Source organism: Eublepharis macularius, chromosome 7, assembly GCF_028583425.1.
Source record: "Eublepharis macularius isolate TG4126 chromosome 7, MPM_Emac_v1.0, whole genome shotgun sequence".
Taxonomy (NCBI): Eukaryota; Metazoa; Chordata; class Lepidosauria; order Squamata; family Eublepharidae; genus Eublepharis; species Eublepharis macularius.
This window is the reverse complement of record NC_072796.1, coordinates 32,366,887-32,378,490: the sequence shown is the minus strand read 5'-3', so window position 1 is coordinate 32,378,490 and position 11,604 is coordinate 32,366,887. Positions and strand designations below refer to the sequence as shown.

At 43.0% G+C, this 11,604-nt stretch overlaps 1 protein-coding gene across 1 annotated transcript; it reads left to right on the top strand.

The window, feature by feature from the left end:
- The first annotated feature begins 2,701 nt into the window (after positions 1–2,701).
- On the top strand, positions 2,702–6,497 carry LOC129333901 (uncharacterized). The gene is made up of 5 exons (XM_054985841.1): positions 2,702–3,176; positions 3,298–3,372; positions 4,227–4,310; positions 5,765–6,190; positions 6,493–6,497. Exons 1-5 carry the CDS (start codon positions 2,702–2,704, stop codon positions 6,495–6,497), a joined length of 1,065 nt encoding a protein of 354 aa, XP_054841816.1.
- The last annotated feature ends 5,107 nt before the right edge of the window (positions 6,498–11,604 follow it).

The following is an 11,604-nucleotide window of genomic DNA, read 5'->3' as shown; positions in this document are numbered from 1 at the left end:
GAGAGAAGAGAGCTGATTTGGATTGAGATCGTAGTGCTGGGCCAACTTCTTTTCCCTTTCATTTATATCATCCCTTGATATAGGAGCTTTTACTGCAATAACTATTTCCCGTGCCATGCTAATCAAACAGCTCAAATGATTCATTCATCATTCCATAAGTATACAAGTTACTACATGTCTCTAGACTACACACTCGCCCTATGACTTTGACAGATGCAAGAGAATTGGGCTGAGCCCGGTTGGATGCCCCCAAGAGGCCTATGGTATGGGGCAGTGTGAAGTGCAGACAGCATGCTTGCATTAATAATGTGTACACGTAGCTACTCTCAGCCAAGCTCCGATTGTTCAATTATTTAACCAAGACTGAGCTTCTCTCCATTTGCTTGTGAACTCTAGCGCCCCTGGGATCCTGTACTGCCAAATCAGTGGCGCTGAAACGAGTGTATGTGGATGTTCTTTTAAACCAGAAGAACAAACAGGGTCACACAGGGATGTAGCTGACTTTGGAGAAGTGCCTTAAACGTGTCTGAGTTGAACAATATGGCAAGGAATCTCCCATGGGAAGAAAGGAGATGTGAAATTAGAATAACAAATGTGCTTCTGTATATGCTAATGATTCTGCCCCGTATTCAGTCACAACATTAACAATTAGACTGCATTCAGACATCATGATAAATCACAGCGTATGATTTAGAGTGATGCCTGAATCTGTGATTTGTTAAACTGGGATTCTAAACCATGGTTTGTACCTGGTTTGTTAAACTCAGCTTTGTTCTGGCTTGTTTTGATATCTGAAAGCAAACAAAACAAAACCCCACCCTGTTTGTACTATAGCAAAACTCAGTGTGAGAGCCAGCATTGCACAGTGGTTAGTGTGTTAGAATAGGAACTAGGAGACGCAGGTTCATCCCTCTCTGCCATGGGAACTTGCTTGGACCAGTCACACATATTCAGCCTCACGTGCCTCACAGGGTTGCTATGAGGATAAAGTGGAAGAGAAGAGAATGATGCTTTAAATTCCCATGGAGAAGAAATGTGGGGTATGAATGAAGTAAGTATGTAAACAAACACGCACACCTTCCTGCAGATGGAGAGGGAAGTTTGAAGGCAGTGAGATGGCAAGAAGAAAAAGTGGAGGCTGTAAACAAGGTCAGTAATTCAGTGAAATAAATAGAAATGAGGAGGAAGACTGAGGATCTTTAGCCAAGAGTGAAAATGAGATTGCTTGGTTTGATCTGGGCTTTACACACACACACACCTCATTGCAGCTAACCAAAAGCAAGCAGGCTACATGTGTAATGAGGCTTTGCCAGTAGCCTAGCAAGGCAAGGGAACTCAGGATATCACTATCCAGCCTGGAAGCAGAGAAGGAAGCAAGCTGCAGCACATTTACCATTGAAGTGTGATCTGTTATGGTCTAGGCTAACCAAGGTTTATGCAACAAACTGTGGTTTCACCAAGGCCGAATCCACACCTCTCCTTTCCTCCGGTTTTCTCTCGCATGTAAAACGCATGTTTTCTGGCCGTCCACACACTCCTACCGTGATTCCGCAGTTCCCGCGGTTTTCTCCCCACGGATATTTCACCCATTTCAAGCGTTTTTCTCGCGCCGTTTTCACCATGGGTGAGAACAAAAACTAGCGTTTTCTAAGGACTCCTCCCAGTAAAAACCACTCCCATTGTCCCCCTTTGTTATTTTTTTTTCCTGAAAACCACTCCCTGCGCCGTGCGCGGCCAACACCATGTTTTTTTTTAAAAAAAAAATTTATAAGTCTTTCGCTGTTTCTAGGAAACGGTTATGTGCGTTATTGCATAATCGACTTAAAGTTGGATGTGGTGGGGCTAATATTGTCGATCATGCCCTGAACGCATGTTCTTGTTGTCTTCAGTTCCCTTTTTTTCCAGAAAAATCCTGCTGTTAGTCTGGTAATGCGACCTATAGTTGGACGGAACAGAAAAAAGGCAAGAAGCCCCTATATTGCCAAAGTTAATTTCTTGTAGTGTACTGTTTCGGGATTCACAGTCTTCTTTGACAGATGTACGCATCTGATGAGGAGCACATTCATACTAGAAAGCCTGTGCCACAATAAAATAGGTGACTCTCGGAGGTGCCACTGAACTCATTTTGAATTTGAAACAACATACTAACTCGGCTACTTCCAGGTTTACTTTTGAAAGAGCCATTGATCTAAAAATCGCCTCATCACAGCGCCAGTGAAGCGGTGGTGAGATGAGTTTTCCATTATGCTGCCACTATTCGCCTCATTGACATTTGTGGATTTTCGGAATAAAAACGTGATTTTTCCATCTATCAATCTGATGTAGAGAACAGTGATTATCGAAAAACAATCCCACCATAATTTGTGTTCTTATCCAGCGTTAACAATCGTGGTTTTTGTTTTCCTTGAAGTATTCACCTTTTTTTTGGAGCGATTTAATGCGATGCTTTTAAATTCGGGGTGGTTGTGTTATGTGAATTCGATAATGTGGTATATCGAAATTTTAATTTTTGGGTCAACATTCTGCGCCAAATCTAACGGTCACAAAGGACCTTTTGCGCATGCTCTGGATGATTGAGTGGGCTGATTCCGGGCGTGGAGCCGCCATCGCTGAAGAGTCTTAAGTAGGCAGAAAGAAAATCTGATCACTACTGTCTCAAGGTGGGTTTTTTTTCCTCTGGTCACCGATTCTACTGGAGGCCATGGAAAACTCAATCAATGTCCGGACCGCGACATGGCGTGAAAGAGAAATTATTGATCTCTTGGACTTGTGGGGGGAGGACAAGATCCAGGAGGCCTTACGCAGATCGCATAGGAACATTGACTGTTTTCGAAAAATTGCCAACCAAATGGCTGCTCGTGGTCACAAAAGATCTGCTCTTGAGTGCCGGAACAAGACCAAGAGTATGAGACTTGAATACAAGAGGGTGATTGCCCATAACGGCACATCTGGGAATGCGCCCACAACTTGCGCTTACTTCAGAGAGCTACACAGCATACTAAGAGGGGACGCAAGTGTGAAGCCAAAGCGCATCGCTCGTAGCCTAAATCTTGCAGTGCAGGAAAGTTCCAAACATCCAGATGTTACACCTGCAGACGGCTCGGAAGAGCTCTTCAGTCATGATCTTGTCACTGTTGACTACGAACAGATTCGGAGCTCGACGCCTGCACCTAGAGGTAACATGGGTTGTCCATTGCTTGCACATGGTTGATTAACTCTTTGTTGATGCTTGCCGGGCAAGAACAAGTAAGCTCAATGTTCATTTGTTTTGTTGTGTTTTTCTCTTTCTGTTAAAAGCACACAGCTCCATGTCCACAGAAGAGGAAACAGACTGTGACCTGGATCACACAATAGATGGCCTGGCAGACAAAGGTGAGTGATGCAAAGTACCTTCGCAATGCTCCAAAAACCTTGAGGTGACATGGGACAGCACTTATTTCCCTCATAGATTGATGTCCTGGATGCATTCCTGGACAGCGGGATGTGCTGTAGGATTCTGTTTCCGGAATCAAGTTAACAATCTATGGTGTTCACCAAATGAAACACTTTCACTTGAGCTATTTGAGAGGAAAAACCCATAGTCAGACACAATTACAAGCGCACATCAGCACATGGACTTGTCATGGACGATGCATTGGAACAGCTGATCCATGCTTGCCTGAAAGCGATGTGTGGCCATTCACAACGTTCCATTGTGTCGGTGGCCACATCAAGTCAAGTCACAATGTCGAGTTGTCGACAACAGCAGAAAGGCAGGGTGATGTGTGCCCTTGACAATTCATAAGTTGTGACAATCCCTTTTGCAATGTTGGTCATCCAAATCATGAGATTTTTGTTTTGTTATTTTGTGGGGAAAATGATAGGTATGGACTGGTGCTTCCATGGCCACAGTCTACGACAACCGGACTTGGTGATCATGGGAAAGATTGACAATTATTGTGTGACACTAGTCATTTCATGCAAAAAAAATTTATTTTAACTGTTTTATTTTAGAGAAAAATCATGTATGGCGGAATTTCTTGCGCCTGTTCGATCAAACACGTGGTTAGATGGGATTTATAAAATGCTTGACATACTTGTTCATGGCGGGGTTTGTCTTATTCACTTGGGGATAGACCAAACAGAGTTGAAAGAAATCTGGACAATCATTCAAATATAAAGCGGAGCATTAAAGGATGCGGAGTGCATAGTTTGCTTTTGATCAACATCAATGTGTTTCCTTGCAGAGAACATGGAGCCTTGCAATGATGCCCAGGAAGACTGGACATCAGATCCGGTTGTCCCTTCATCTCCCAAGGAATCATGTCCAGGTGACTGTCAAAAAAATCAACATTTATATGAACGTATATATACACATACACACACACAAACATTCATACATATATTTATATGTAGATAGATAGATAGATAGATAGATAGATAGATAGATAGATAGATAGATAGATAGATAGATAGATAGATAGATAGATAGATAGAGACATATGCATAGATATGCATATATGTATATATACACACACACGTGTATATATACACACATATATACACATATATACACACACACATACATGCATACACACACACACATATATGTTTATACATAGATATTGATATAGATATATATGTATGTATGTGTGTGTATACATAGATATAGATATAGATATAGATATAGATATAGATATAGATATAGATATAGATATGTATCTATGTATTTGTATATGTTTATGTATATCTATATGTATGTGTGTGTGTGTGTGTGTATATATATATATGTATGTATTTGTATGTATGTATACACATACATACATACATACATACATACATGTGTGTGTGTATGTACACACACACACACACACACAAACACATACATACACACATACATACATGTATGTATGTATGTATGTATGTATGTATGTATGTATGTATGTTTTTGTATTTGTGTATGTGTATGTGTATGTGTATGTGTATGTGTATGTGTATGTGTATGTGTATGTGTATGAACTACAATGCCAAGACCACGGCAATACAGCCCTGAAAAACCCACAACAACCATTGGTTATATAATGTTGAACGTTATTTCTTACACTCCACATAATTAAGACAAAGCACAAAAATATGTGCCAAGCCTTCACAAACTGTTGGCCTCTTTCTTGGACTCAAAACTTGGCTCACAGAGATGAATGCACAACTTAAGTAGTAATCGTTCGGTCTCTGTCTATCCCTTATTGACATTGCAATCCTACACATGATTGCTCCGGACACTGCCCTTTGAAAGGAATGGGTCAGGAATGGAGCGGATCATCTTATGGCTGCATTGTGAATGTTCTTTCCCTACCATGCACATGACAGATTTTACTTGGGTGGTTTAACACTCATGACCGCTCAGACATACCCATGCTTCACACTGCAAGCCAGACTTTTTCTGTCTCCTTTGCCATTTCTTTCTTTCCACTAAACACAAAAGGCCAACGGCACGCACCACACTTTCAGTCATCGACACCACGCACTCATCACAGTCTCTCAAACAGACATTGACTATTGCATCAATCCATCAAATCATGAAGATTGCGCAGATGACCTGACATGGCAACTCATGGATGTTCGTTTTTCAGACATAGCTTATGATGTGGACACCATGCTTGTTTTCTGACAATGTGCAAAGTGTCGTGTGGATTTAGTTCATGCTTTTGTTTCCAAAAATGCAACTGTGTTTTGGAGGGGGAAAAAAAGGCTTAAAACCACACTCTCCATTATCCCTGTCTCACAGGTGGATATCCTATGGATCTTGCTGAGCTGTCTCCGGGGACACGTCTCTCCAAAATAAGAAATAGAAAACGAAAAAATGCAGCCTTGTTCGGAGTCGCAGACAGAATGCTGAGCCAGGCAAAGGAGGTTCACCGTGAGCAGCTTGACGAATGGAGAATTGAAAGGAAAGAGACTGTTAAGTGGCTCGAGGAGGACAAGAGGGTGCAGAGGGAATTTCTAGAGGAGACTCGGCAGGAGAGGAGTGATCTTAGGGCTTCCTGGAGGGAGAATCTCGAAGTTATGAAAACAGCGGTCAGCACATTACAGACACTGGGTGAGATAATGGTACAGCAAAGGCTGAGTAACGCTCCCTCTGAATTGGGAAACACTCAACAGGAATCCCAGACCACAGCAACAAGAAATGTTAATGTGAGGCGTGCTTGTGTTGGTAGGGCAAGGGACAGGTTAACTTTGTAGCATCGGCAAAATGAAAAATAAAAATAGTTATTGATTGGTGGTCAGGTTACATCCCGATAGTTTTCTTTCCCACTTTGAGATGAGATGATGAAGGGATGGTTTTTTGGAAAATGAGCCCTCTTTGTGGCTTTGTCAGTTCATTTTTTCGATTACAAATTGGAATAACAAGTCAGACAAAGTTGAAGTCTGGAAAAAGGTCTTTGTTGTCACACAATAAAAACTATGTACATGTTAACAGTTAGACGTATTTCAATATATTCTTTTTTCTTTCAGAATAAACTTATCTGTTCAAAATGCTTGAGAGTTCAAAATGAGGGCGAGATAAACAGACAGGTTAACTGGGGGGGGGGGTTGAAAACTTCCACAAAGAGCAATCAAAACAGTTCCAAAACAAACATTTTAAACCGTTACTGGGAGTGTTCACCACTGGCAGTGGTGGGGCCCGTGGAGGCGCTTTTCCTCTGTTGATCGCGTCGCTCCAGTCGTGACACCCTCCTTCCTAGGCGTGTCAGCCTACCCTCTATGGAGGTCACACGTTCCATCACCTTGGATACTGAAAGGAAGGAGTCAAATAATTAAGTCTCTTACAATTGGTGAATTTGGCATTAAAACATTCTTTGTAGCCATCTGTCTCTCTCCTTTTAATAATGAATTTTCAAAAACCATTGATAGTTTGCACCGGTGGTACAGTAACAATTGATGATCCTTTAAAAAAACAAAGACATCTCAGCCAGTGCAGAATGTCGCAAATATTCGAGCCAGCATTTTCAAATCAAACATTGATTTTCTTCTCTTAACAAACATTTGTAGGAGTGATTGAATGACATCTTTTTGGGGGGGGCCCCAAAGGATTAAAAACATATCTGGACACAAGTTACAGTTCAATTGACAGATCATGATGTTGTCAATAGTGGTGTGAGGGTTGTCATATGCCCCATTAATAGCAATGGTAGACTGACCGTTGTGGTGCAGCATTGCCATGAGGAGACGGTCCCAAATAGTGCACTCAATGGAAAGAAGTGTTGATTACTTTGAGTGGCACCTTTTCTCAAATATGGACCGTGTTTACATTTCTATTAATGGATGATTCAATGTGACACTCAGATGCCCATTGCAAACCTCTCCAATTAATAATGAATTGTTTTCAAACTCACTGGTGCTCCCAATGCGCCCCTCCATTCCCGAGACACGGTTGTACACATCATCTATTGAGTGCTGCCCAGGGCTGGTTTGGGCCTGTGTCCCAGAAACAGGCTCATCCTCCAACGTCACAGCTGAAATGTGAACGCAAACACAACAGTAATGGTTGGCACGGCAGGTTATGGTAATTGGATATTGTCATGCACTTCCGCACGCTTCTCAAAATCCACCACGACATTTTCACATTGCCTATTTTGGTTTGATACTCAAACTGTGTAGGATGGTGATTCTCCAAAGCATCTCCAAAAAGAAAAAAAATCAATCATTGAGAGGTTTTCTCCCCCTTCCACCCCACCAACTGGGCCTCCTCAGGAAAAAATATTACATATCCTGCACCCATTTATATTAACATTTGGTCCATTTGTCAAGGTAGATGTCAGCACCCCAATATAAGTCGCTGTTTTGCGACGAAATAATGCTTTCATCCATTGCAGGAATAAAAAAAACAAGGAATACAACCAGTACGGCAAACACAAATCAACCAATTCTTTGGGACCCCGGACTTCCCCCGTTACAGAAAAGTGCACTCTCATGTAACACATTCAATTGACATTTCACAATAATGACAAATAATTGCGGTTGTATTCTCAATTTTTAAATGAGAGATGACGACAAACAAGAACAAAAATCTTGATCATGAGCACATGGCGTTCCAAATTTCCAGGGGATGATCTGTTCTGATTTCTGAAAACAAAAAATATCAATTCCTTCAAATGGAATGCCTTGGGCCCTTACCAGCGGTGGATGCGGGGAGGGACAAAGCACCGCTTGGACCAGGCTCCTCCTCTGCAGCGCTGTCCCCTTCCTCTCCACCCGGGTTCATTGTCCCCTGTGATGCTGGTTGCACATCTTGGCTCCTTCGCACCGCTGTAAGGGAAGGGAATTCAAACGATGACTATTACCATCACAAGTTTTATTCTGTACATACATTGACCCTTATTCATCTGCTACCGTGATCAGGCTTTTTTTTTTTTAATGAGGAAAACAGTCTTCAATGGATGTAGATTCTCTTGCCATGGTGGCTCACACAACCCAGTCTAATTCTTTGGGGCCATGGTATCACAATAACCATTGTTCAAGCTGACCACTGAGTTGACTCAACAAATTACTTCAAGCCCCCCCCCAACCCCCCCAACCCCCCCAAAAAACACCACTAAACAAATGGCTGGGTGATGTTCTCAGGCCACATTTGGCCGCCCTATAATTTTATTTCTGTTATGAATTTTTTTTTGGTATAACGAATTATCATTCTCACGGTGGGGGAGAATTTATTGTCATCCCAAAACAGGAGGGGACTTTGAAACTGTGCAGTGCACAGAGAAATGCGAGGAGTGGGTGTCCAGACTATGGGTGTTTTTTTATTTTAAAAAAATTTCTCACTTACCTGCGTGTCGGCGGGTTATCCAGCTCGGGCGCCCGGCTGCCTCCCAAAGGCGAAGCATGGATGAAAAATGCGCCGGGCGCCCACTTTGACGGGGTATCCCCTGCCATGCTTCGAGAGCATCGAAGAACGATCCCTTCACACGCTTGAATTTCGAGCGGCATTGCTCGGCGGACCGGGTGAAGCCCCTAGCACTCATCTGCCGGGCAAGCTTATGGAAAATAAGCCTGGTTGGCAGATGGGTGCTTTTCATCACCCGGTCCGCTTTGCCGCTCCTTTGGAGGATTTCAAGCATGGCCTCGACCTCCTCGTCCCGCCAGAAAACACCCTTCCCGCTCGGCGCCATTTTGTTAATTGAATACTGTTCTATCGAAAAAGTGGTTCTCCACTCCCGCTCATGATCGCACGCACACGTTAGAAATAAAAGGCGCCAATTTTAAAAATTGAGCGCACGGGAAAGTGAAAAAACAAATCGAACATACTAGGATATATCTATAAAAACTTATTAAATTCAAATCCTGATTAATGTGGTTGCAGACCCATCCATGTGTGAAAATTATTTTTACCATTTACAGGAACCGTATCTCAATAAATGGTTTAGGTTGCTAGAGAAGAGGAGAATACCCACCATTCGTCTTTGCGTTAAAATGAGATTAAGCTCACACAAATTGCCGCGAAAACCTCGGTAACAAAAGAAAATAATCCATTTTCAGAGAATGCACCTTTGCGGGGCAGGTTTTTTTCCCCTTAGGTTGGAACCAAAAATCACAAGGGTTTCCATTTTCCATTCATTAATCCATCCTTTCACTAAGTTTTTTTTCAACCAAATTATGCCACCTCCACTCTGTTCCTGACATGGCGGCTGAACAACAACCAAAATTGTTAGGGACCTGCCAACTGGTGGTGTGTGCCCATCTCTGCATCCATCCCGCTTTACAGTGCACACCTAAATGAATTGTTGATTTTGCTATTGTTGAGTACGGTAAGCACAGCATGCTCTTGGTTCCACTGTGGACAATTCACTTTGAAAAAGCCCACTGAATTAGCCATGGATATGTTCTCTCACGTCGAGGAGTCCCTAAAGTTAAAAACCTTAGCAATCCCTCTTATCTTTGTTCCCCAAAAAAATGCACAAATGAGCACAACAACACATTTTTTCCTATAAAAACAAAGTACTTTTTATTCACAAGCAAACATGTTAAAAAAATTACTGATTGAGAGCACCGCTTGAACAGATAATAAACAATGGTACAGCGATTTTCTGACTGGACGTTGACTTTTATCTGTTTATGCGACTCTCTAATCCGCAAGCAATATAAGTGGCAACTGCCTCTCTCACTGCCTTCCCCTGGTCCAGGTGGCTTTGTTGCTGTGAATCTTCTTGCTCAACTGCACGCGAGATGAGCAACGGGTCGTCAGATCCTCCATCCCCCACAATCGCGTGCCCCCGATCCTCACAGAGATTATGCAGAATGACACAGGCGGTGACAATTGTGACCACATTCTGCTCCCTGGCCTGCAGTCGATGGGAGAGGCACCTGAATCTTGCCTTCAAACGTCCGAAAGCACATTCAACTTTGTTGCGCGCACGTGACAGGCACCTGTCAAACCCTCTGTGCACCTCTGTCTCCGCAAACTTGCCATATGGCTTCATGAGCCAACGACGCATCGGGTAGGCTCCATCAGCCAGAACCAAAGGTGGCACGCGAACACCGTTGATTTCAATTGTGGGGTTCCCAGGCACAAATGATCCCGAGTCCATCGCCACACAAAACGCGGAGTGGGTGAAGACAAAAGCGTCGTGATTGCGTCCACTCCACCCTATCTCCGCGTCTATGAACCTTCCTCTGTGATCTACAGTTCCCTGGAGCAGTATTGATGAGAAACTCTTTCTATTTCCATACTGGTCCGGTTTGCCGCCTGGGGAACATATTGGGATGTGCGTCCCATCGATCGCCCCGATACAGTTTGGGATTCCAAGACGAAGGAAACCATCCATAATCTGTCAATCAAAGCAAAAAGTGTTATATCAACTTTGCACACTCACTGCTATGTGATGTCTTGAAAAATTTAACGACACTGTCACTGCCGGTGTGGGAATTCACTCCAAAGACGGAGAGCATAGCTTTCCGCTATTTCGATGGACAAATTATTGTCAAGGTAATGTTGCAAGGAGATTAGAGAAGCATCATGTTTGAAAGAATAGTTTCCAAAGGGACAGTTCTACTCACGGGCACCCCTCCACGAGGAATCAATGGTTGCTCAAGTGAATAGCTCTATTTGTCCAGTGTGTATAACTCTAGCCAGAAATACAATGCCTGTCATGGCATACACCAAAAAACGGAGATAACATTTTACAAGCCCCTAGACACTTTTAAAAAAAAATAACAGTAATGCTTCTATTCACATCACTATTTCTGGCAATCACACGCACAGTCACACTTCTGAAGCGGTGATGTTCCCGCAGTCTACAATGCCACATCTAACGTTTCAACCGCAGCATACTGGGCATCAATAGAAACACATGCAACACAATTTTTTTTCACCGAAATAACGTTATTTTGAAAAATAATAGAAAAAAAAATTCACCTCTCCAACATTGGGTCCAAGACACACGGTCCTGGAGAGGAGCTCCAGCTCAACTGCCAAGCAAAACTCGACTACCAAGGCAGCCACCGTTGAGCGTCCCATGCCAAAAATGTCGCTTGCGACTTGATAACTTGCACCGCTGGCCAAAAACCAAACAGCGACAGCCACCCGCTTGTCAACCGAGATTGGCTCCCGCATTGAGGTCCGTTGCCTTT